General features: G+C 44.2%; 1 protein-coding gene and 1 long non-coding RNA gene across 3 annotated transcripts in view; one reads left to right on the top strand and one right to left on the bottom strand.

The window, feature by feature from the left end:
• LOC131827302 (uncharacterized) overlaps nt 1–27,330 on the top strand; it is a 140,621-nt gene that overhangs the window by 42,999 nt on the left and 70,292 nt on the right. The gene's annotated exons all lie outside the window — the stretch shown is intronic.
• The window catches only part of ASB18 (ankyrin repeat and SOCS box containing 18), a 61,539-nt gene that overhangs the window by 24,923 nt on the left and 9,286 nt on the right, over nt 1–27,330 (bottom strand). Inside the window, exons 3-4 of the mRNA XM_059167634.1 lie at nt 16,552–16,671; nt 12,976–13,243 (exon numbers count right to left, since the gene is read on the bottom strand). Coding sequence (XP_059023617.1) covers nt 12,976–13,243; nt 16,552–16,671 — 388 coding nt within the window. The remainder of the gene's footprint in view (nt 1–12,975; nt 13,244–16,551; nt 16,672–27,330) is intronic.

Below are 27,330 nucleotides of genomic sequence, written 5' to 3'. Positions count from 1 at the left end.
ATAGACAACCCCTTTCTCCTCCCAATACACTGGATGAAGAGGAAGACCCAGAATCATCAGAATGATGAGCAAAATGAAGAATGAAAAAAAGAAGAAAGCAAGACTTGACTCCCTTTTAAAGCAGGTGTAGGGATAAGGTGGGGGGGCTTTGAATTGGATGAGAGAAAAGTTTTATGTATGTATGCATGCTTGAATGCATGTATGTATGTATTTTTAAGGTGAGGGAAATTTTGCAGACAGAGGAATGCACTGGTCTTAAGATTACCGTTGTATAAATTTTGACAAAGGAATACACTTGTGTAAGTAACATCCAAATCAAGATGTCAAATGTTTCTATCACCCAAGAAATTCCCTTGTGTTTGTTATGTGTCAGTCATCACCCCCATAGACAACCACTCTTCTGATTTCTCTCATGATTTAGTTTTGTCTTTTCTAGAATTTTCTCCTTTTTGGTGTCTGACGTCTTTTGCTCGGTGTAATGTCTGCGGCGTTCATCCCTATTGTTGCATGCATGAGTCATATTCATTTTTATTTCAGAGTCATATTTAATTGTATGGATATGCCACACTTTTCAAATTCCTTCTTCTATTGAGAGTATGGACATTTGAGTTTTTCTGTTTTTTTTTTTTTTGTCTATTATGAATAAAGCTGCTATGAACATTTATTTTTTAAAGACTTAATTTATCTATTTGAGAGAGAGCATGAGCAGGGGGAGTAGCAGAGGGAGGGGGGAAGCAGGCTCCCCACAGAGCAGGGAGCCCAATGCAGGACTTGATCCCAGGACCTTGGGATCATAACCTGAGCTGAAGGCAGATGCCTAATCAACGCCCTGCTATAAACATCTTTGTGTTAGTCTTCTTGAGGGCATATTTTCTGATTTCTCTTGGGGAAATATCTAGAAGTAGAATTGCTGGCAGGTGTGTAGTTGATATTTAATATATATTTAATGTATATAAATGGCCAACATTTTTGGAAGTGATTACATTATTACACACTCCCAACAACAGTGTACATGAGCTGTGGTTGTTCTGAATTTTTCCTGATGTTCATTATTTCTCAGTGTTTTTGATCTTAGCCATTCTAATGGGTGTGAAAGAGTGAATTTTTCCTCGTGGCCTCAATTTGCATTTCCCAGATGGCTAATGATGTTGAGCACCTTTTCACTGACTTATTGGACATTTATATAACTTTCTGGAAGTGTCTGATCAAGGCTTGTGCCCTGAGGGTAAAGGTTTGATTTGGCTGCATTACCTCTTTTCCTTCCTGATGATGAGTTATAGATGTTCAAATAGGACTTGGCAAGTGACCAGAAAGCCGACAAATCTGCCTGAGAGGCCATCCAGGGTTGGTGGGAAGGGGTGTAAACCTGGGATAGTTCATGTCTGAAAGGTGGTGACTAGATACAGAGTTTTTTGAAAAGAACTTAGGTGAACAAGGGAGAGGTGATCTTTCAGCATTGGCCTATCTTACAATACTTGGCTTTTGGGAATTTCTACCGTGTGCCACCTTACTAGCAAAACATGGGTCCTTGAAGAGGCTCAGTTTCCTGATCTGCAGACTGGGGATAACCATGCCTTGCTGGTCTGCTAGAGGACTATGGGAATTAAGACCCTTGCAAGTGCTCAGGAATGTGTGAAGTTCTGCAAATAATCAAATCACCTGACAGGGGCAGCCCCTCCCTGACACCTTGCTCTTTAATACCCTTCTGATGCCTCAAACACCTGTTGGATCAGGCCATGTTTTCTCCCCTCAAAAAAATAACTCATTCATTTAGGATGTGGAAGGTGTGGACAGTTTTCTGGATTATGTATCAGTGCCCGAGAGCCTGGCTCCTTAGGCAAGTAACTCTTCTGTTATTTGGTGGAAACGTTGGGGTTGGTGTGGGGACTTTCAACAGTTATCCATGCTTGAACCTGACCAGAGAGTGCCTTTCTTGCCTCAGGAAACCTAATACCGTCTTTCTCTCTGCTCGGATTTCAGCCTGTCTGGTCTGAACCAGAAAAGCATTGTCCAGTGATTTTCTTCAGTGATTTTTAAGGTAATTAGCTACTTTCAGAGGTCTAATTCTGGCTTATGAATTATATTTTATTAAGTCAAATTAATCCAGCTGGGACAAAAAAAGTTAACATGCATGCTTTTTACTAGTATGTTCATGAAAGAAGAGAGTCCTCCTCACTTCAAGTCCAGATAACTTTACATGCAAAAAAGAATCAGGACTCTACTAATTCTTTTTCTCATTTTAATTATTTCAGAATTTTAAAAAGGGTCAAGGAGAAGAGCCTGATAATAAATAGGGCGAGGCTGACATGCAGGCTACTAACGTGAAGAGAGTAACTTTACTGGAACTTTTCTTTTTGGGAAAATCTCTTCAAAAGGCTCCTAGATTAAAGCTTCGATATCCCTTTTTGTGTGTTGAATTCTGAATTCTGAAGCTTGCTGGTTGGAAGGAAGCACAGATAATTTTTCTTTTTTAATCCCAGGAACTCAGAGACTCAAAGGTTTTAAAGTCTTGCACCCATGGTGAATTGCTGACTAAAAGGGGTTGGAGCAGAAGTGGGTCCCTAGGTGTGGAGACCATTGTCATCAAGAGTAAGAAAATGAAATGGCTCTGTATGTAGGTCAACGACCCCCTCTCTCCTGTAAGGTAAAAAAATTAAGGATGACCTAAAATCTACTATGTATAAAAGATTCTGGAGAAAGTAGCTCTTTCTTGTCAAAGTGATAATATGTTTATACTACCTGAAGACAGACCTCCTCGGAGTCTAACTTTAGGGGAACTCTTTAGAGCTGAAAAGCTGTGGTCGAAACTCCAAGCCCTTTCTGACATCTACTACCTTTTTATCCTTCAAGGTAGTTGGCTATGTTATTGTAGAGGTGTTCAATGGAATCCACCAGCATTTCCCATTATAATCATGGATATTGAAGGGATTCTAAGTCAGCTGTTGCATAGTTCAGCCTGAACTTCTGGGATATTCATCACTTATCTCAAACGTTCCCCCACTAACCAGGATTTAAATAAGTCAAGACTGTCAAATGAAAGCACCAGGGGGAAAGATTCACATTGAGAGACACGTAGAGGCAGAAGACAAATGAGAAGAAGAAAAGGAGGAGAAATGAAGACAAAAGAAAGGAGATTTAAAAATCTCCCCATTAATTCAAAAGCATTTTAAAAAGTCCTTATTAAACCATGTTCTGGACCTGTATGATTCCTAAAAAACCAGCTCAAGCCAGGAAATTAGTTTCTATCACACAGTGCTCTGGTGGTCTGCATACATCTCAGCTCTTTATGATATCCAAATGTGAGCTTGTTGGCTTATTGGAAGAGCTGTTGAAGGGATTCACAATAATTTGTACTCTGAGTAGGTGTTTCTATCTCCTTTCTTAGTAAAGAGCAGTATTTTTCTAATATTGTAAAATGGGAGGTTGGAGCCCAGGGTGTGAAGCCAACTTGGTTTTAAAAACTCTTTTTAGTTTAAAACTATTTTAGATTTATAAAAGAGTTGCAAAGGTAGCACAGATAATTTCCAAATGCCTCTCACCCAGCTTCCCCTAAAGTTGAACTAGCAAATGGAGAATGCCTACAGCTGAGGACAGAAATGGATGACAAGGTCTGAACTTACCAACATGACTGGCAAACACTGAACTGCTTGACCTCTCAAAGGACCTCTGGGCTCCTAGGATCTCCGTGAAGAGATCCTAGGCAGAGAGCAAGGGACTCTCTGAATTGAGGAGTGGGATCTAGGAGTCTGGGGAGGCCAAGGCAGGTGGCATTTGCAAGGCAAAGTACTGGGCAGGGGTGTCTTCACAGAGAAAAAAACTTTGTAGAGGGTCCCCTTGAAAATGCGTTCGATTACTGGTTAGTGTATGTGTGTGAGGGAACTGCTCATGACTGGGGAAATAGCACCCCTCCCCGAAAGGGTTAGAGGAAATTGTGCCCATAGCATGTATGGGTTCAGGAATAGTGCCTGTTCTCAACAACCAGAGCATAAAATCTCATAAATAATGGGGCGTGGATTGGAGTGCTAAGCAGGGTGTTGTCTCAGTAGTGGGGAAAAATTAACCTTAGACTAAATACTGCTGTGGTCAAGACCCCAAAATGTTATAAAGTATTTCCAAGTAACTTTACATTCCAGAGCAGAGATCAAGAATATTGATAGAGATACAAAAATATCCAGCACCCAGTGAAATAAAAGGGGGAAAAAAAAAGGAAAGGAAAGAAAGGAAAAAAAAAACTCAGTCAATTAAAACTGACCTAGATGATAGACTTAGTAGATAGGTAAAACAGTTACTACAATGGTTACCATATATTTGAGAAGCTAGAAGAAGGACAAAGCATATTAATTAAATGTGGGGGAAGATAATAAAAGAAACCTAACACTGGACTTCTAAAGTTGAAAACCATGACTGAGATGAAAAATACACTGGATGGGAATAATGGTAGATCATGTATTTTAGAACAAAAGATAAGTACAGAAGAAAAAAGTGAACAAAGCATGGGTAAGCTGTGCAACCTCAAATGGTGTCACATACCTGTAATTGGAGTCCCTTAAAGGGAGGAGGAGATCGTATAGAAAAAATGTAAAGAAATAATTGACAAAATTTTTCCAAATTTGATGAAAAGTATAAGCCCATAGATCCAAGAAAGTCACTGAATCTTAAGGATAAGAAACATAAACATCAAAACACATTATTATCAAATTTCTTAAATCAGTGATAAGGAGAAAAGATTCAAGCTAGGGAAAAGGACATTATTACAGAAGAATAAAGATAAAGAAGACAGATTTCTCATTGAAAAATGCAAGTTTAAAGATAATGGAGCTGTCTAAAACACTGAAGGAAAAAAACTCTGCCAAATCAGAATTCATTACCTAAGAAAGTATCTTTCAAACACTCAGGTGAAATAAAGATGTTTTCAAACACACAGACACTGAAATGATTCATCACCAGCATATCTTCCCTCAAAAAATATTTTTAAAAAGTCCTTCAGGCAGAAAGAAAATGATACTAGATGAAATCTTTGATCTATACAAAAGGATGAAGGAAACTGGAAATAGGAACTCTCTGGGTAAGCATAAACACTTTTTTCCTATTATTTCAATATTTATTTATTTATTTATTTATTTGAGAGAGAGAAGAGAGAGAGCATGAGCAGGAAAGAGAGACAGAAGGCAGAGGGAGAAGCAGACTCCACACTAAGCAGGGAGTCCAATGTGGGACTCCATCCCAGGACCCCACGATGATGACCTGAGAAAAAGATGCTTAACTCACTGAGCCACTCAGGTGCCCCCACCCCCCAAATCCTCAATTAATACGGAAGAAGGTAGAAAAAAAAGAAGATAAAGGGAACAAAGAATGGATAGAAAAATATAGCAAGATGTTTGATTTGAACCTAGCCATGTCAAAATCACATTAGATGTAAATGATTTAAACATCCAATTAAAAGGCAGAGACTATCAGACCAGATTTAAAGAAAGATCCAACTATAAGCTGCTTGTAAGAAATCCACTTTAAAAATAAAGATACAACCTGAGTTTGGCCTCCAATCAACTCTCAGCAAGAAACTAAGACCTTCAGGGGTGCCTGGGGGTGCACAGTCGGTTAAACACTGGACTTTTGTTTTTTTCTCAGGTTGCGATGGGGATTATGAGATGGAGCCCGGTGTTAGGCTCCTTGCTCAGTGTGGAATCTGCTTAAATTTCTTTCTCCCTCTCCCTTAATCCCCCACCCCAACCATTCTCTAAAATAAATAAATAAAGCTTTAAAAAGACCCCTGAGGCCTTCATTCCACAGTCCCTGAGGAACTGAATTCTGCTGATGACCTTATGAGTTTGGCAACAGATTCTTGTCCAGTTGATTCTCCAGATGAGACCCTGGGCCTTGATGACATCTTGATTGGAGTCTTGTGACTGTGAAGTACAGAACCCAGCACAGCCATTCCCAAACTTTTCACCCATAGAAATTTTGAGGTAATAAATGTGTATTGTTTCAAGTTGTTTTTAAGTTTGTGGTGATTTTTTAAAAAAAGATTTTATTTATTTATTTGACAGAGATCACAAGTAGGCAGAGAGGCAGGCAGAGAAAGTGAGAGGGAAGTAGGCTCCCTGCTGAGCAGAGAGCCCGATGCGGGACTCGATCCCAGGACCCTGAGATCATGACCTGAGCCGAAGGCAGAGGCTTAACCCACTGAGCCACCCAGGTCCCGATTTTTTTTTTTTAAATTAGTATCCAAGCCCAGCATGGGGCTTGACCTCATGACCTTGAGATTAAGACCTGAGCTGAAATCAAGAGTTGGGGGCTTAAATGTTTGAACCACTCAGGTGCCCCTGTGGTGATCTGTTATGGAGCAGTAGAGAACTAATGCAGATGTTAAAAGATATACTAATGAAAACACTGTTCAGAAGCAATCTATATTAACATCAAACTAGATATTTTAATATGAAACTAAGTAGACTTTATTTTTTAGTTGCTTTATTTTATTTTTAAAAGGTTATTTATTTGAGAGGGAGAAAGTGAGAGAGCACAGGGTGGGGAGGGACAAAGGGAGAAGGAGAGAGAATCTCAAGCAGAGTCCACACCAAGGGCAGGACCCGACATGGGGCTTGATTTCACAGTGCTGAGATCATAACTGAGCTGATGAGTTGGATGCTTAACCCACAGAGCCTCCCAGGAACCCCAAGACTAAGTAGATTTTAGAGCAAAGAATATTACATGCCATATGCAACTGATGAATCACTACATATTACCCCTGAACCCAATAATACACTATATGTTAACTAACTTGAATTTAAATAAAATCTTAAAAAAAAGGTATCTTTTCATAATGATAGAGGTCATTTCTTTAAGAGGACATAACTGCTAAATATCCATGAACCTAATAACAAAGTTTCAAAAGATTTGAAGCAAAAGCTGATAGAACTGTAGAGAGAAATAGACAAATCCATGGTTGTAGTCAGAGATTTCAACACCTCTTTTTCCATATCTTCACCTTTTTCCATATCAACACCTCTTTATTCCATATAAAAGAAAAGAGCAGAATATCAGTAAGGATATGGAAGACTTAATACTATTCAGAAACTTGACTCAGTTGACATTTATAGAATACTTCCTCACAAACTGCGGAATACAAATTCCTTTCTGGTGTACCTGGAGCATTTGCTAAGACCAAATATATTTTGGATAATAAAAGAAGACTCAAATTTAAAAGTACTAAAGTGATACAAAGTAAGTTCTTTAATAACATGGAATTAAATTAGAAATCAATACTATAGATATCTGGAAAATACCCAAATAATTGAAAACCAAATAACACACTTCTAAATAATTATGATTCAAAGAAAAAAGAAGAGAAATTAGAAAGAATTTAAGACTAATTGAAAGTGAAAATATGATATTAAAATTCGTGGGATTTAGCTAAAGTAATACATATGGGGACATGGATAGCACCAAAAGCCTATATTAGAAAATTTTAAAAAAATTGTCACATCAATGACATTAGTTTCTATTTTCAGCAATTAAAAAAAGGAGAGCAAATGAAATTCAAGATAATTAAAGAATGGAGGGTAATAAAGACCATAGGAAAAGTTAGTGAAATAGAAAACAGTAAAACCAACTAACCAACCAATGAAATCAAAAGCAAGACTGATCAGGGTGGAAAATAAAAGAAACAATATAATGAATTCCAATATCATTAATGAGAGTGATGCTATTACTATAGCTTCTATAGATTAAGAGGATAGTAAGGAACAACTTATGCCAATAAATTCAGCAATGTTGACGAAAGGGCTAAATCTCTTGAAATATACAAGCTATCAAAGCTCACTCAAAAGGAAAGAAATATTTTGAGTAACACTATAGCTATAAGACAAATTGAATTAATAGTTAAAAAGAAAACGTACAGGGATGCCTGGGTGGCTCAGTTGGTTGGACGACAGCTTTCTGCTCAGGTCATGGTCCTGGAGTCTCAGGATCGAGTCCCACATTGGGCTCCCAGCTACACGGGGAGTCTGCTTCTCCCTCTGACTTTCTCCTTGCTCATGCTCTCTCTCACTGCCTGTCTCTCAAATAAATAAGTAAAATCTTAAAAAAAAAAAAAAAAAGAAAGAAAACGTACAAAGAAAAAACTCAGGCCCAGGTAACTTCACTGATGAATTCCATTAAACATTTAAGAAAGAAGTAACAATTTTATATCAAGCTTTTTAAGAAAAAAGATAAGGAAGAGACACTTTTCAACTCATTTTTGAGGCCAGCATCACTCTGACACAAAGACCAGATAAACAGATTACCAGAAAAGAAAATTACAGACAAATATCTTTCATGAACATAGATACAGATTAAGTTTTTTTCCATTTTATCAAACCAAAGAATTTATTAAAAAGGATAACACTCATGATTGAGTGTAGTTTATCTCAAGAAGGCAAGGTTGGTTTAACATTTGGAAAACAATCATTGTTAATCATCCTATTAACAGACTGAAAAAACACACCATATAATCATCTCTAAATGTGCAGAAAAGGCATTAAAAAAATCCAATATCCATTCATAATAAAAATGCTCAGAAAGCTAGGAATAGAAGGGAACTCTGTTATCTGAAAAGGTTCAGCTACAAAATTCAACATCTAATATCATACTTAATAGGGAAAGACTTAATGCTTTCCTCTAAGATCAGGAATAAGAAAAATTTTCTGCTCTTTACCACTTCTATTCATCATTGCACTGGAGGTTTTAGACAATGCTATAAAACCAGAAAAAGGAATAAAATGCATCAACAGAAAAAGAAATAAAGCTCTGTTCATTCAAAGATCACATGGCTGCCCACATAAAAATCTTATGGAATTTCCAATGAGTTACAAGAACAATTAGTGAGTTTAGCAAGGTTGCAAGATAGAAGATCAATATACAAAAAACAAATTATTATTTTTATATGATAGCTATGTATGATAAAAATTTAAATAAAAAAATACTATTTATGAAGCACCAAAAAATAAAAAAAAATTTAAGGAGAAATCTGACAAAAATGTGGCATATGCTGAAAACTAAGAAACAGCAGAGAGAAATTAAAGAACTAAAGAAATGGAGAGCTTGGGGCACCTGGGTGGCTCAGTGGGTTGAGCCTCAGGTCATGATCTTAGGGTCCTGGGATCAAGCCTTGCATGGGCTCTCTGCTCAGCGGGGAGCCTGCTTCCCCCCACCCCTTCTCTGCCTGCCTCTCTGCCTACTTATGATTTCTGTCTGTCAAATAAATAAATAAATAAAATAATAAATGGAATAAATAAATAAAATCTTAGAAAAGGAAATGGGAAGATTTATTATGTTTGTTATATCAATTCTCCCCAAATTCATAGATTGATCCATAGATTCATAACAATCCCAGTGAAAACCCTGAAGCCTTTTTATACAAATTGACAAACTAGTTTTAAAATTTATATGGACAGGCACCTGGGTGCTTAGCCGTTAAGCATCTGCCTTGGGCTCAGGTCATGATCCCAGGGTCCTGGGAAGAGCTCCATATCCGGCTCTCTGCTTGGGGGCCTGGGGGTTGGGGGGGCTTTGGGGTGGGGCAGGGGGGTTGGGGGTGCCGTGGGGATCAGGTGGGGAGAGCCTGTTTCTCCCTCTCCTACTCCCCCTGCTGTGTTCCCGCTCTCACTCTGTCAAATAAATAAATAACTTAAATAAAATAAAATAAAATTTGTATGGAAATGCAAAGAGCTAGGGTAGCCAAACAACTCTGAAAATGAACAGTGCCTAAGAACTTCTACTATGTGACTTCAAGATCTTCTAGAGCTATAATATTCAATACAATGGGGTATTGGTGTTGACACTGACAAGTAGATCAATGAAATATAATATGAATATAAGAAAGGCTCCGCTGTGAAGCCCTGGGAACCTTGCATGTATCCATACAGGCCATGGAAGCAGAAGTCTTGACCCACTGCTGATGTAAGTCTTGGCAGGACACTCAGTGATCTTTATGGATGGGAAGCTTTAAAGTGCTGCTGTAGGGCCAGTGTCCACTTGCTTCACTATCATGAGAGTTTTTCATTATCTTTTGGGTTCTGGCGAGTTTTGGGACTTCCTGCCTTGCCTCCTGAGAACAAAGCTTCAGACTATAGCACCATTCAGCTGAAGTCTACAGTTGGCTCTTCAGCAAACGGATATCCTATAACTCAGACTGCTAATTATCTGCCTCCTTTCCTTTAGGTGTTGTCCCTCCTGATATGTAGGAGGAGGCGCTGGCACTTTTGGCTATTCCTCTCTTCACTGTTTCTATAAGTGATAAATGGTCTGAATTTAAGGGTGACTCTTTAGGTCTTTACCAACTGAAACAGTCAGACCTCATCCTGTCCTGTGTGCACGTGACAAGAGAGTCCAGAAAGAAACCCACACCTATGTATAGTCAGTTGCTTTTAGATGAAAGTACAAAGGCAGTTCAGTGGAGAAAGGAAAGGTTTGCCGAATGGTGCTGGAACAATTGGACATCCACATGCAGAGAAAAAAGCTTCGACCCATACCTCACACCATATCCAGAAATTAACTAAACATGGGTTGTGGACTTAAGTGTAAAATATACAATCGTTACATTTGTAGAGGAAAATGCAAGAGGAAATGTTTGTGACCCTGGGTTAGGCAAAGTTTTTTTTTTTTTAAATATATATATAATAACCTAAAATAATCCCTAAAAGAAAAAAATTGATAAGCTGGATTCCACCAACATTGTGAACTGCTGTTCTTCAAAACACAATTTTAAGAGAAGAAAATATAACCCATGGGTCAGAAGATAAGATTAACCAATTACATGTCTGGTGAGGAACTTGCAGCCAGCATATACAAAGAAATCTCAAAATTTAAGAAGACAACCTAATTTAAAAACATGGGCACAAGGGGTCAGCAGGTGCCTCATTAAAGCAGATCTATGGAACTCAAATAGGCACATGAAAAGATGCTCAGATCACTTGTCATTAGGGAATTCCAAATCAAAACTAATAGTATACTTAGACACACCTTTTAGGATGTCTACAATTAAAGGGTGACCATACCAAGGACCAGTGAGAGTTTGAAACAACCAGGACACCGTTGGTGGGAATGCAACGTGGCACAGCCACTTTGGAAACCAGTTTGGCCGTTTCTTAAAAGGTTACCTTTTAATCACATCATAGCAGAGGGGCCAGACCTTCGAATCCCAAGTCTACAGCCAGAAGAAAGGAAAGCATGCGCCTGTACAAAGGCTGGCACACAAGTGTTCATAGCGGCTGTATTTGTAATAGCCCCAGACTGGAAGCAATCCAGTGTCTTTCAGTGTAGGAATGGATAAACACATGGTGGTGTTCCCATACCGTGGAACACCAACTGAGCTAGGAACAGGAGTGAATCATGGATCCGTGAAACCGCATGATGAATCTCGAGGTAATTACGTCGCATGAAAGAGTTGGGACAAAATACAAAAGTCTGGCAAATTCAGACTAAATTATAGTGACTGAAAGCAGATCAGTGGGGGCGATGGAAGAGATCGCAGGGGACAGGGAACCTTGGGATGGCGACGGGTGCGTGCGCTATCTTGATTGTGGGGACGGTTCCACGGATGCATATGTAGGTCCGCATGTGGCAGATGGCACATTTATCGCAGTTTACTGTATGCTGACCACACCTGAGTCAAGCTACTTAAAAAAATGTGTTGTTGGAATATGGCTTCCTTCAGCCGCTCGGAAGACCCGGCGGTCCTTGTGCCTCTCTGAGTCCCTGTTCTCCTCTCCAGTGATCCTGGGAGGTGGTGCCCCTGCTTCGGTCATAGCCCTCCGCGCCTGCTCTGACAGCGGTGATTTTATTCAATCCTCACCTCGGCGAGAGAAGAAATGAGAGAAGAAATGATAAGCCCGAGGGCAGGGATGAGAACGTTTTGACTAAAGAAGTGTCAAGATGACAAAATGCAAGCTGAGAAACCCAAGCCTAATTCCTGCGCTCCGACGCTGTGGCCCCCCGCCGCCTCTCCCGGGCCCTCGCGGGCCCCGCGGGGACGGACACCCTGCAGCCTCAGCCGCGGGGCCCGACGGGCAGCTGCGGGACTCGCCGAACCCCGGCGCCTGGGCGGGCGGTGAGCTCCGGGCGGCGGTGCCCCTGCAAATGCCGAGCACACAGCTCGGCTTCCTGTGGGACTCCGAAGCCCCGCCCGAGGAGCTAACCATTTGTGTCACACTGTGACAATTATTCTGCATAAAATTATCATTAAAAACCCTAATTTTTCAGCTTCCAACCCCGCCAGTGGCCTTTTAGCATTCTTCAGCGCCGGCGTCTGCAGGCCTGTGATCACCGCGCTCATTACCTCGGTGTGGGGCCTCCCGCCTCGCGCTCGCAATCAAGCGCTAATTATACCCGCCCGGGGGCCGGGGACCGGGGGCCGGGGGATCGGGGTCCGGGGTCCCGGGCCCTGGGCCCGGAGGAGAGAATCCAGTACTCTCTGGGGCGTGGCAGGGTCTGGGTCTGGGGTCTTGGGTGTTCCGTCTGAGTCGCGAGGCAGGGCTGGGGTAGGAGCTCAGGTCGGTGAGGGGTCTGGGGTCTGGGGTTCAGGGTCTGGGTAGGGTGGTGGGGGCAAGGGTAGGGACCAAGGGGGGGCCGCGGTCTGGGGTCAGAGCGCAGGGGTTGTCTGAGGCCGGTGGCCCGGCCCGGGACCAGTTGGGTTTTGCTGCGGTGTGGGGGAAGGGGGCAGAGGGTCTGGGGGCGGAGTCCGGAGGTGGGGGTGGCTAGCTGGGCCCCGGAGCGGTGACAGCGGCCCGGGTCCGAATTCCAGGTTGGTTGAGGACGCGGGGTGTACCGGGGTCATGGAGCATGGGCTGAGGCTAGGTGGGGGGACCCGGTCTAGGGGCGGCGGGAGCTCGGAGGCGGGGCCGGGGGCGGAGGGACGTGGCGGGCTTCTGGAAGCCCGGCCCAGGTCGGCTCCAGGTCTGCGGCCGCGGTCTGGGGCCCTGCCCCGCCGCGCGTCCTTACCCGAGCGAGGCGGCGGTGCGGCAGAGGTGCAGGGGCGTCAGGCCCTCGGCGCTGAGCAGGTCGGGGTCGGCGCCGTGCTGCAGCAGCAGCTGGACGCAGGCCGTGTGGCCTCCCAGGCAGGCCTCGTGCAGGGCTCCCTGGCCGCCCGGGCTGGCGTCGGGGTCTGCACAGCGGCTGAGCAGGTGGCGCACGCAGGCGGTGTGGCCGCGGGCCGCCGCAATGCACAGCGGGGTGGTGAGCTCGCGCTTGTACTCTAGGGTCCAGAGGCCTGTGGGAGAGGAGAAGTAAAGTGAATGGGGGAGGGGAGAGGGGGGGCAGTGTCCACTAAGGACGATGGAGGGTGGAACCATCTCTTAGAATTCGCCACCACGAGGGCGTGTAGATAAAGAAAGATACATATAGACCAAAGAGGGGCATATAAAGACCCAGAGGGCTGGGATGGGGTGGCTATCTCCTACCCTAGGGAAACGGAGGTGGGAAGACAAAGGCAGACAGGGGCAGAGAGAACTCTTGAGGGAAAACCAGCGCAGGAAAGTTGGAAGGAGAGTCTCGAGGCCCAGGAGAGGTGATGCCGAGGAAGGTGGAATAAAAGAGAGACGGATAGGGCCACAACTGAGCCAGAAGGAATGGAGGGTATCGAGAAGCAAGAGGGTCTTGCCAAATACGGGAAGCCGGGGGCCTGGGCTAGGATTTGAGAAGTGAAGGGCTGACCCAGTGGGTGGCTGGTGGGAGGCTGTAAGCCAGGAATTCACATTTTCCAGGCTCTGAATTTGGGACAGCTTGAAGCAGGAGAGTGAGCTGTGGATTTTTCTGGAATCCAGCTCTCTCTCACTGAACCCCAAACTTATCCCTTTGTCATTAACAGGAGAAGACAGCAGACAGAACAAACTGACCTGCCGAGCCAAGGTTGCTCAAGGAAAGGCCTTACAAAGTTTAGTCCTCTTGGAAGTGCTGGGTTTCAGAGGCTCCCTTTGATGTGGTGTCCACATTCAGCACAATTCTGGTTTGTTTCTTTGCGCTCTTTAGGGTTGTGTGTGTGTGTGTGCGTGTGTATAGGGTTGCTCTTTCTTGGTGGATGAATGAAGCGGGTGCTATACATTGTACTTGTCTGAAAACTTTGGGCTTTCAAAAGGCCCGTGGAAGGTTGTTAGCGGCCAGGAGCGCTCGTGGAAATGGGGGAAGCGGTCCCCGGTGAATGCACTTCAAGGGACAGGATTTCACATGGCAGGGATGCCTTCTGATAATGATGGAAGAATCGATATCATGGCTGTAATGAGCTGCAGAGGAGACCCTTTTCAGAGGCCACCTCCTTCCTGGGACCCATGCTGAGCCGGTTTTGAAAGACCACTCATAATTACCTACCTGTATGTAGTGCGGAGTTCCAGCCTGCTCTGGGTCCCCAAGGCCCAGCCTGCGGGCTGTTGCCCACTCACCGGGGGATGTGGGGCCTATTGTCTTGGCAGTGGGTGATAGTGGCCAGAGGCCAGCTCCTGGTTTTGATTGTACTAATTTTCCTGAGCTAGGAAGTCTACTCACTGGGTGGGTTGGTAGGCGTCTAGGAAGGGGGTACTCCATTCTCCCAGACCAACTCTGCCCACCCTGGCAGCCCTGTTCACCCACCCTGGATTCCTGAGACTTCCTGTGGACTGATGGAATGGGTCTCGGGTGGACCTTTGGCTCAGTGTCGGGTCAGCACCCCTGTCCAGGTCCTGCGAGATGGTGATAATCTTCCACAAGGCCTTCAGGAAAACCCGACTTCTGAGGCCGCTGTTTAGATCAGAAAGCTTGCATCCGGTGCCTGTAATCTCCACTCCCACTCCCTGGTCCAGGTTCTGGCACCAGGAGGAACAAGGACATAGGATTCTCCCCAGGTAGTTCATCCCTCCTCAAGCCAACACTCTCCTTGGATTGCGTTCCATCCTGGGTGCACTGAGGTGCTGGGGGACAAGCACTGTGAGCGGCTAGTGTTACCCCCTTGCCCATGACCCCCTTCATGGGGAGCAGTAACTGGCCATCAGCAAGTCCTCATATGAGAGAGGGCGCTGTTCCCAAGCCATGTTTGGTCATTTCTGAGGCTTGGGTGAGCTTCGGGGAAAGCGGAGTGGGTAATCGGAAAAGAGCAGGGAGTGCAGCCGTCCCCAGGGCCACCCACCCTCTCTTTGCAGTCCACATGAGGCCAGAGACCAGCCCTGGCTCTCAGGGCAGCCCCTTCCACTGCAACAGTTTATCGCCTTGGTGGCTGGGATGCCCTAAGTTTCTGTGGTTCCGGTGTGCTGTAGAAAACCAGCAGAACTCACGGGGTGGAAAGAGTAAGGCAGAGAAAAGGAAGGAGCCCTTAGATTCAGACCATGGATTAACATTAATGCTTATTTGAAATTGCAACATTTGGGGGTGGGTGGGTGTGTCCAGGACTGGGAGGCATGGGATTTAAAAAAAAAAAAAAAAAAGACATTGATTGAGTGTGCAAGCAGTTGGCATTCTTGGCCGAATCACCACCCAGCTCCTGGGAGGAATGCGTTGCCCCTGTCTGGGGCAGATGAAGGAGGGGAGGCCCGGAAGGATTCCAGGACCCCCTGAGCTGGGGGGTGGTGTGACCCAGACTGTAGCTGCCCTTGTCTTCCCTAAAGCCCATGCCACCTCTGTTTGTACCGAGCTGCTTAGCCCTTTGACAATTTGGGGTTTATTTCCTTCTCCCTGGGTGGGGAATAAACGGAATGGTACTCTGTTCTTTGGAAGCTGATCTTCTGCATTCTTTGCCTGCCTGAACCCGCAAGTAAAGCACATGGGACATGGGACATGGGACAGTGGCCATTGACCCAGTGACCACAGAGTCTCACATCCTTTTGGTCTGGCTGTGCTGCAGTGGCTTCCAACACATGAACCCTTTTGGTAAATGTCTTGTGTCTGGGGACCCTGGGGCAGGAGGGGAAGGATGCTCAATGCAGAGTGCCAGCTGAGAATACCCTGGCTGAAGCCTGCTGGTCAGCAAGTCTCCTCAGACCGGGTGGGTAAATGGAGGGTGTTTCTCTCCTTGGGGGAATCTCTTGCACATTGTGGTGTTCAGGCTGCAAGAATGCCCTCAGATATATGACTTAGGGACCTCTGATTTCTTTCTCTCCCTCCCCTATTCTCAGGCTCCCCTGGGTTCTGGGAGAAGCACCTGCTGAGGGCTTTCCCTTTGTTGATGCTGGCTGTGCCCCAGCCACCCCACTGTAGCTGTGGTGTTCACAGGTTCATAGAAGGACCTGGAGCAGAGCTGCATGCCAGGGGACCTGCTTCCCCGGCTGCCAGACCCAGGCACTGGCAGATCAGCTCCGAAACCAAGGCTGTCTTTTAAAGAGGCACCTTCCAGCACCAGATGGGTACTTCTCACACATTTTGGCCTTTCCAATTTGATTTGTCCCATCTCATCATCTAAGACATTGTGCTGACCAAATTTCATTTATAGATGTCCCTTGCTCGTGTGTGTTAAATGCAGCACCAAAGTGAGCAGTCTGTACCCTAGAGTTCCTCATCTGGAGGAGAGTTAGTAGCTCCTTAAACGTACACAGCTGAGCTTTAAAGGAGAAAGCGTACCTGACAGTCCAAATGTGGCTGGGGATGTCACCTGCCACTCCATCTCATCCTTCTTGATCTCAAACACCACGTTGGCATCGTGGAAGGAGCGGTTCATGAGTTGCTGCAGACGACTCAGATCTCCCGTGACCAAGGCAGCATGGTACTGAAGCACTGGGGACCCAGCTCTCGCTTGAGGCTCTCTTTCCATCTTGTGAAAGATTTGAAGTTCTCTAACTGGCTCTGGCCATCTCTCCATTGAAATGCCCTTGGTTTCAGAAAAGCTCTCCAGGAAGGCGAAAGATGGTCTTATGGAGCGTGAGCTATTTCTATTGTCATTACTCAATTGTCATCCAGACAGGGCTCGGTGCTGGTGTATTTATAACTCCTGTGGGCTCCGATGTGATCATGGTTACTTGATATGACCAGCGTCGTGTGACCACTGACATGCCTGAGTGCTCAGCCACCCCCTTGTGATTATATAGATTTGACTTCCAGAGACAGATACATCTGTTTATCTCCAAAACAGCTCTCCACAGGAGGGCAGGCACCCGACGATGGGCAGGGCTCCTTTTCCTGCTCTGTTGGGCAGGGCTCCTTTTCCTGCTCTGTAGGGTATCGTCTTTTTGTTGGCCTATCGCTTTCTTTGCTGCTGTGGATAAGGGTGGGCAGACGTGTGTTCTGAGGGCTGTGGAGCCCTGAGCATGTATAAGGAGTCCCAGCTGGATGCTGCAAATGACCAGGCTGTCTCCAAGTGTCCCTGGGTGGGAGGCTCCATAGGGCAGACCACGGATTCCCAAAGGCATCATCTTGGGTTCCTGGTGGCTTGTGAATTTCTTTCAGTTGTTGAGAACTCATCCCCAAAGGCCCATAGAAATGCCACAATCTCTGTTTCCGAAACAAATGGGAACAGCTTTTTATTAGCAACTTACTAGTTATTTGCTACAGTTTAGTGCAGGGCTTTATTTTATTGTCTAAAAATTAATAAAATCATTTTTTTCTCATAATATGGGTAATACACATTCTTACATCTTTTTTTCTTGTTTTTCTCCCACTAGGAAGTTGGAATGGGCCACCTTGGTTGGGCTATAGCATTCTTTGCCATGTCCGTGTCAGTGATGACAAAAGAGAGGCTAGAGGGCGGACGGAGGCTCAGGGAGGGTGCTGCTTGGATGGGCCAAAGGAGACATGGTGGAGCACGTGCCTGGGACACTGATGCACAGAGATGCTGAGGGAGGGGAAAGAACAGCAGCCACCATTCACGCGGCTCCAGTGTTGTACGCGCATCCATGGGATCAGACACACCCCCGTGGGATCCTGTTGCTCTATGGCGTTGCAGTCAAAGAAATGACAGAGATGACAGGAAGAAAGACTTGAACTCAAGGAATCGGGGTCGTAGGGAAAGCACAGGCTTGGTCAGAGCCAAACTTCTTAAGCACCCTCTTCCCCCGTGTTCCTGTCTCTTGATCTTTGTACCTCAAAGCGCCCCTTGACTCCTTCTGTTCTTCTAAGCACGCCCTCTGCCGCCCCCCAGCCTCAGCAGTCTGTCTGTGTTGGCTCTTTGTTTTGAACAGTAATTCATCAAGTCTTTCCACAACAACAGCAGGCCCAGCAGAGTACCCTTGATCTTCCTTAGAAGAGGTAAAGGGTGAAGGCCAAATCACCTGCATTTATCATTTAATACAGATATGGTTCTACCCTGGTTATAGAGCTGATTTGCAGGCATAAATGCACATGCATGGACTGACCCAAGGCCTGGAGTTTCCCTCACGTGGTAGAACTCAGATCTCCTCTGCTGAAGAGGGCTGTGGGGTTGCTGGGAAGAGGGAGATGTGCTCATCTGTCTGGTCACTGTGATGCTTTCATGCAGGCAGATAAACAGTGTTGATGGTGTCCCCATAGCTGAAGGGCTCTCATTGGTGACACACAGTGTGCAGGCAGGAGAGACTTGGTCACAGCCTGAGCCAGCTGCCAAGGGGCTGCAGGTTAATGATCCTCACTGTGAATGTCTGATGTCTGGGCCGAGGCTCAGTACAGAGGGTGCCGAAGGATCCACGGAGTTTAGCTCTCAGGGCTCAGGGTGAATTGCAGGAGGAGGCTCTTTCTACCCAAATATCCCCAGCAAGTAGCTTTCTGTTGGGGACCCCATAGGTGGGCAGCCTTGATGACATTTGCAGAAGAGGAAACCAGGACTCCAAGGTCCAGGTAACTTGCTCAAGGCTTCTCGATCCTGAGATGGTCAGCACCCGAACACCTGACTGTGAGCACAGGGACTTCCTACCTAGCCCTCACTGCTGCCGTTGACCATGACACATTTTAGCACAGGGATTGGTAGTCCTCTGGTGGTGTATGGTGTGTCAGGCCTCCAAATGTATGTACATGCTGTCCCCTGTACCTGGCATTCTGGTGGTCCCCTTGTCAGCTGGCTGGCCCCATTCTTCAATGCTCAGCTTAGATTCCCTTCACTTCCGTAGCTAGTCCTGTTGTCTGTTCTGGCACTCTGTCCATGGTACCTGGCTCACTGTTGATTGCTGCTCTTGTCTCTGCCCCCCACTGGACCATGAGCATCTGTTTCTTCATCTGCACAAGGTTTCTTAGTACTTAGCACAGTGTTGTCACTGTGGTCCTCAACTGGTCCTCAGTGGAGACGGCAAAAGAACAAATGGATTGATTTCTTTGAAATTTGCTCAAGTGCTCTGAAATTCCTCTTGTTCTTGGCCATCTGCTACCTTTTTCCCTTAGGGAATTTAGGTGGTAAACTAGCCCCATGGCTGGCCAAGGACAGGGACTCAGATGCTGGGGCTAGGGGTTCTGCCTCAGATCTGTGAGATTCAGTGTACACCCTACCTTTCCCCACATGTCAAAATGCTTCACCAAATTTCATAGGACTGTCTATTGAATGCTTCCTGGAGTCTCTTTATTTTCATATTCCACTATAATTAGCACATGGCATTATATTAGTTTCCAGAGTACAATAGAATGATTCAATAATTCTATAAATTTCTCAGTGCTCATCATGGCAAGCGTACTTGTTGAGCATCTTTTCACGTTTTTGGTGGCCATCTGTATGTCTTCTTTGAAAAAAAGTCTATTCAGGTCCTCTGCTCATTTTTAATTGGATTATTATTATTGTCATTTTGGTGTTGAGTTATAGAAGTTCTTTATATATTTTGGATATTTACCCCTCATCGGATATATCATTTGCAAATATCTTCTCCATTTCAGTAGGCTGCCCTTTCATTTGTTGATGATTTCCTTTGCTGTGCAGAAGCTTTTTATTTCGGTGTAATCTCAATAGTTTAATCTTGCTTTGGTTTCCCTTGCCAAAAGAGACATATCTAGGAAAATGTTTCTACGGTTGATATCAGAGAAATTATTGCTTATGTTTTCTTCTAGGAATTTTATGGTTCAGGTCTCACATTTAGGTCTTTTTTTTTTTTTTCTGAGTAGTTCCAAGTGTTTATTTAATTCCTCTAATCTTTATGTATTTCTATCACTGCCAGCAGTTCACATGTATTTCTTCCATGATAAAAAAAAATTGACAAAACTACAGAAATGGACAGACTGCATTAAGGTTGCCAGGGAACAAAGATAGGAGAGGTATTCAAATATAAAGGGGTAGGGGCACCTGGGTGGCTCAGTGGGTTAAGCCACTGCCTTCGGCTCAGGTCATGATCTCAGGGGCCTGGGACATTTAGGTCTTTATTTCATTCTGAGTTTATTTTTGTGTATGGTATAAGAAGGTGGTCCATTTTCCTTCTTCTGCATGTTGCTTCCAGTTTTACCAGCACCTTTTGGTAGAGAATGTCTCTTTCCCACTGGATATTAATAGATCAATCAACCATACAAGCATGGGTTTATTTTTGGACTCTATTTCATCCTATTCAACTATGTGTCTATTTTTGTGCCACCACCCTACTGTTTTGATTACTACAGTTTTTTAGTGTATCTTGAAATCTGGGATTGTGATACCTTCACTTCAGCTTTGTTCTTCTTTTTAAGACTGCTTTGGCTATTTTTTTTTTTTTTAGTTCTGTAAATAATGTTGGTATAGGAATTGCATTCAATCTATAAATTGCTTTGGGTGGTATGGACATTTTTAACAATATTTTTTCTCCCAATCCATGAAAATGGATCCATGAGGGTCCTTTAGAATGTCATTTCACATGTTTTAAACTTTACCTCCCTTGTCTCCATCAGCAGTGGCAAAGAGAGAATCAGTGTCATCAGTGGAAGAACTGAGATTTTTTTCAAGACTGCTCCTGTGTGCCTGAAACACTGCTCGTTGCTATGGACAGGGTAGTGGTAAAGAATATAACCACATTTGCAAGGAACTCACAGCCTCCATCAGACATAAGAGGCTTGTGCATACAGAAAATGACAAAAGGCAACACTACATAGACCATATCCTGTGTCAGCTGTACACTAGCATAAAGCCAACCACTCTCCACACTTCATTCATATACTAGGCAGTTACTCTATTTGTTCTTTGGATTTTTCATTTCTATAAGCTTAGCTATTTTGCCATGTTATTTTTCTCAGACTAATTGTGATTGGATTCATTTCAGAAGGACTTATTCATACAAAACTATAATATACACAACTATAATATGATCCAACTCGGACTTCACTTTAAACCAGAGAATTCCTTTGTTCCTGATGTATTTTGTCATGGGTTATTTTTAGAAGGGGTGGGGAAATTGGAGGTGCGTCCTGGCATAAGAGCCATTCTGGCCTGTGTTCTGCGATAAATTTAGCTTTCCATGCATTATATTTGTCAACAGCACCCTAAATATCCAAGCTTGATTTCAGCGGGTAGAGAGTAGCAGTCCAGAAACAGACATGGTTCTTTGTGAGAGCTTTAAAAATAGCCCACAGAAGACAGCATTGGTTTTATAAGTAGGACATGTAGATTACTTCAGGAGCATGACGGAGGCGTCTTGTTTTTGTTTTTGTTTTTTTTTAAAGAGCAGCAATAGCCATATGTGGTTATTACATTAAAAAACAAAATAAAAAAAAACTCTACAAACACTTAAAAACAAATCTAGTCGTTCCACTATTCATTCAAGAAGCATTCATGGGATATTATGCTCTAGGGTGTGTGGTTAGGTTTGGGGGATAGAGAGACAAAAAATACAAGAATCCTGCCCCCAAGGATCACACAAGAAAGAGCAGTGACCACAGGACCCTAACATAGAGGAGTTTTTTAGTCCTCCTTCCCACCAGCTGAACGATGTCCTTTGGTGACAGGTGAACAGCACTGATCCCTGATCCAACACTGGGCTCCTTCTTGCCCATTGTACAACAGTTCTTTCTATCCATACCTTGCTTGGGTTGGGCCATTTTAATTTTATTTTTATTGTCTTCGCCCTTCTCAGCTGAGTCAGAGCCAATGTGTAAGCTTTAAGATACAACTCAAACCTTATCTTCTCTGCCTATTTCCGTCCATATGAAAACAACTTATTCCAAGAGTGAATTTGTATATGATGCTGCTGAGCAATTATTAAAATCCTTGAAGAATTATGATAAAACAGAAGGACCAGAACGACCAGAGTTTTAGTTTTCAAATAAGTAAAGAATTTGATCCCTCAAAGTCTGAATTGACATCAGTGCTGGGCAAAATCCCTAAAAAGGATGAAAAGGATGGTTTGGGAACATTTAGAAAAGAGAGTGGGGATACTTGGAGCTTTGTAGGTCCCTAGGAACAAGTCATGGTGGATAAAAGAATTTTCCTTTGTGACATGGAGTCATTCATTAATATGTAGACGGGATGTAGGCATGGGGTATAGTTCCACCTGCAGTGGAAAGTTTCCTGGAAACCTTTGAGAAAGTGGAAAAAAAAATGGGTCTTCTTTTAGGAAAGTCTTGCTAAAAACTCCAGCTTGAGAAGTAATACACATGGCATGTGCAGAGCAGGGGTTCAAATCTTGGCTGTCAAACGGAACCACCTGGGGAGCGTTAAAAAGATATGGATGTCTGGATCTCACCTGACAGGTCCTGGTGTCACGGGATGGGCAATGCAGCCTGGGCATCAGGTCTGTTAGATACCCCCCACCCCCACCACCACAGGGACTTCTAATGTGTAGACAAGGTTTTCCTCTGATCCTGTGCAATACGCTTATGGATGATTTACATGGCATATGGAAAGGTGGATATCCGATTGATGAGTGACATGGATCATGACAACCACAATCGCCAAAGATCTCAACAGGCCAGAGCAATGGGCTGATTCCAGTGATGCCCCAAGGTGACCTTAAAGCCTCACCCACATAGGATCCCATTGTCCTCTGGGTCACGTGGCTGAGACCGGTTCCTGCTGCTGGGGGCTCCCATTTGTGGTACCAGAATTTTCTTTTTCTTGATTTTAGGGTCAGAGGTTAATGGTGCTAGGTGACATAAACACTGCAAATTATCTGACAGTATTTTAAATCATTCAGAGAGCATTTTGGTCCAGAGTAACTTGTGTCAGTCAGGGTCAGTTTGAGTTCCCTTCCTTCCTGGGACCCTGGCAGCACCTCTGCTTTGCCTCCTCATGTTTTTCCTGACTTTCCTGTCTGCTCAGACTGTGTATGCTCTGCCCTGCCCCCACACTGGGGCACAGCATTGGCTCTTGAGTTTTTTTTGTCTGGTTTGTTTGCTTAACATCCACTACCAACATCATGTAGGGAGTTTGGCGACTATCCTGAAGTTATGAAGGGTCCGGCACCATGTGCAGTCTTACCCCACCTCTCTTCTCCATCTGCACATCCTGTCTCTGTTGCAGCCACTGAAGTCCCTCCTCCCCTCCTTTCCCCTTAATTGTGGTTCCTGTCAGTTCCAGCTTCTCCTCCAGAGATCTGGTCCAGGAAATTCTTCTGAACAAATACCGTGTCCTTCTTGAAAGAGGGGGACTCTGATGAAAAGAACCTTCTCCAAATCAGCATGCTTAATAGTTTTGGTTCTTCAGAGGAACTATCAAATGGTACTTATCTGATGGAAGAACTTCATTTGTATCTGTGGACCATTTCAGAGTACTACACAGATTTGACTGTGGCGGCCTTTTATTGGAGTAATCTTGGGAAAAGAAGGACAAAAATCCAAATGGGGTGGATACCCAGCTTCTATCTGGACAACTCAGTGAATGGACTAAATCTCTCTAGTAATTGCCCATGTAGTTAACTGGACTTGAATATAATTTTGCAAAGACTATTTTTTGGATTTGAATTATAAACACGTTTTATCCACACAAAAACTGAAGGGCCGGTAGCTCATGAGAGGGAGTTTTGGTCTCGGGATCCGATAAGATGAAAAAGTAAAAATCTGCCTTAAAATTATGAGATATACAAATGGTACCATTTGAATGAATGGTAGTTCTTATTCTCAAGTGATGTCAGGATCTTTGTATTCTGCCATTGAACTGATGAATGATTTTCTTTTGCTCAGAAGTGTCTGAGGATGAGCTCTGCTAGTACTCAGTGGAAAAATATAGTTGAGCTTGAAATGTGAGTTTTATTACAGGGTCAGACTGTTTTTTCTCCAGGACAGAGACTTTCCATGTGTTCAGGCCACGAAGTAGATTTTCGCTCCCTGCCATTTCTTTGTATTCTTGGAGAAAGCCAAATGTGTGGATTCTGGGGTCAAATGTCCAAGTAAATGGTTAAGTTAAGACAGCAAGTCATTCCCCAGGTGGACGTTGTGAGATTCTGAGCACTTTCTCAAATATGTGAATATGTATTGTTAGCCTGGTCAGTTCATACTTCCTACACGAATCGTTTCTCTAAATGGCCGTGTATGAAATTCGATCAGACCCTAGATGTTCACATTACTACCACTTGGCCAAGAGCTAAGGTCTTACTGTGAATCCACTTTCACCGTAAATCATTTTATCTTGTTTTGGTCCCCTCTGTCCCATTTAATTTCTAAGGGCCACTCCTCCTTCATCCCCACTCCCAGTAGCTTTTTCAAATAATAATAATAAAAAGTTTTTAGAATTATAAGGTAGGCGGGTGTATAAGGCTCTGCTTTCAAGAGCTCCAGGACACATTCACCCATGTACCAGAGTTAGTCACACAGATATTAATATAAAAAATGTTAAAATATCTCAACCTTTTCTCTGAATAACAGTGTTAGCACAGCACACCTCATTTAACAAAACATTAAAACATTTTACTTCCTCAGATCAAGTGTATCTATTAATAATGACTTAAATTGTCTGTACTGATTTCACATTATTAAGAAATCTCATTCCCATCATGTGGAAGAACACAATATGGAGGGGGGGTGGCGGTTTGCGGTGGGAACACCTCGCTAACCTATTTTGCCGACATGGCTACCCAGCCCAACTCGGATCATGCAAAACAACAGAGTCCCTTCTCATTATGAATGCAATCTTATCCAAAGGTCAAGTGCTGCTTTCATCTAGAGCCCAAGAGAGCTTTTTTGGAAGCTCTGAACCAAAGGTGCCCTTGAGGGCTGCATATCCACTGTGGTAGAGTGTGAAACAGGCCGCCAGATCCTGAACATGCACAGCCAAGAGTAAATAGCCCTGGAAGGACATTTATAGACTCAGGGGACGTTGCTGGAAAACATATTATCGAAGCTTTCCCTGATAAAGGTGACAACGTTTCTTTACGACTGTCATGGGGATTTAATTACATGATAAAATTGCAGCTCCTGCCTCTTGAGACAAATTGCATGCTAAGACTGATTGTTTTTTATGAATCTCACACTGAGAGCGAAATACTTCTCTCTTGAAGTTGCTTTGATCTGATCGTTATGTCCTGTCACCCTTCATATCCCTTCTAGATACGAGAACTTGGCTGATCCTGCGGTTGAAGAAGGGGGCTCCTGATGGGCTTGCTTGGGTGCTTTGCAGCTCGGCATGGAGCAGAGTGGGCCAGTTTTGTCTGATGGATTTAAAGTTGGCTTCACTCATTTTTTAGTTGGTAAAAAATGAGAACTTTGGGCTTCCAATAGAAAGATAGGAAAAAAGCATTAAAAGAAATGAAAATGACTATTACAGACATATATAATATATAATTTTACTAATTTCAAAGGCAAGTTAAAATAAGATTTTTTTAAAAGTCATATTTTGGAAAACTTCGACAAAACTGATGCTTCTTAATTTGCAGGTAGAAGGGTACATTTCTGTGCAATTTGGAAATATTCTATGTTGAGCTGATACATATGGAGGATTTTCCAGGTGCTAGCAGCCTAGCAGCCTACAGAGGCAAAGAGTAGAAGCCCTTGCCTGTAGGAAGTGTTGCACTTTGTGAAGAGATAGATGAGGCAACCAGTAACTAGTGAGCGGGATGAGATCACTGCCAATGACAGGTGTGGGTCTGATGGGGAGAATGCAACAAACAGAGCATTATAGTGATGGGAAGTAGGGATGGGACAGACTTTCTCCACAGGAGGCATCTGAGCAAAGCACAGAGGAGGTTGAGGTACAAGGCTAGCTCATGTCCCTGGGAGGGTGTCTGTTTCCTTTCCTTAACCTATAGTGAGGATAAGCAACTGTACCCTATTATTTTTGGCTGAGCAAGAGGCAAGGTGTAGCCTCAGAACTGCATTGCATGGGGCCATGAGTGCCATCTGGAAGGGGGGTCAGGCAAAGGAAGGGTTGTGGGTAGTAAAGAAAAGCAGCATCCAGCAGGCCCAGGGGGTCAGAACATAAGTGAGTGGCAGGGACTAGACCTTTGGTGGACATGGAGAGGGGTCACCCAGACCCTACTCTTAGGGAGGACTTGTTACCCTGATGCAACTCCTTCAGGGTTTGTCTCAGCTCTAGAGAGCTGCCTTACTCCAGAATACACCTCTCAAGGCAGCCAGATCCCATAACCACTTTGGTGTGTGGAGAGGTCCTGACATCTTGACCAGATGTGGGAAAACTGTGAGAAGGGACTCTGCTCCAGAGCTCCCCTAGGGTTGGCTACACATGGCACTGTGCCTTCTGTGTCACAGATCAACTTCTCCTCTGCCAGTCTGATTTTCTCCCTCTCTTCACAGGTGTTCATGCCCTGCAAATATCCTGTGAGGCAAACTCTACTCAGCATCAGACTGTGAGCCCCAGAGTCTCTTGGACCACCTAGAAGGTTGGGGGTGGGTGTGTGTGTGTTGTTAGAGCAGGTGAAGACAGGAGAGCAGAGAGATGGCCTGCTCAAGAGCCAAGAAGGGTGTAAGGGATTGATAGTGTCATTGGGGTATTTTTTTCAAAAGATTTTATTGATTTATTTGACACAGAGAGAGCGAGTGAGTGAGAGAGACAGAGAGCAAGCACTAGCAGGGGGGACAGCAGGCAGGGGAGAAGCAGGCTTCCTGCTGATCAAGGAGCCTGATGTGGGTTCAATCCCAGGCCCCCAGGATCATGACCTGAGCCAAAGGCAGGCACTTCATTGGCTGAGCCACCCAGGATCCTCTAGGGGATGGTTTTAACCAGAGTTCCTAACCACTAGTTAAGCACCTGGGATTTTTTTTTTTTTTGTCTCAATTTGCCATGGGTTGATTCTTTTTAAAAGTACAATTAAAAGTAATTACAAGAAAAAATATAATAGAAAAAAGTCCAGTAATCACACACTGTCATATTAATTGTTAAGTTGCTGTCAATATTTTTAAAAGCTTACTGTCAATTTCCACGGCAAACACTTGGCAGAGTGTCATCTGCCTCTCACTGTGCTCTGACTAGTGCTATTTTCCATCACTCACCGGGGTACAGGGCTGGTAAAAGGATGCTGGCAGAAGTGCTTACGGGTAAGTTAGCTCCTGGCACATCTTTCAGGCCCTTGAACACTTGCTATAAAATTTGAACTAGAAGGTATTGGA

This window comes from Mustela lutreola, chromosome 3 (genome assembly GCF_030435805.1).
Source record: "Mustela lutreola isolate mMusLut2 chromosome 3, mMusLut2.pri, whole genome shotgun sequence".
Taxonomy (NCBI): domain Eukaryota; kingdom Metazoa; phylum Chordata; class Mammalia; order Carnivora; family Mustelidae; genus Mustela; species Mustela lutreola.
This window is presented reverse-complemented; position numbering and strand designations above follow the sequence as displayed.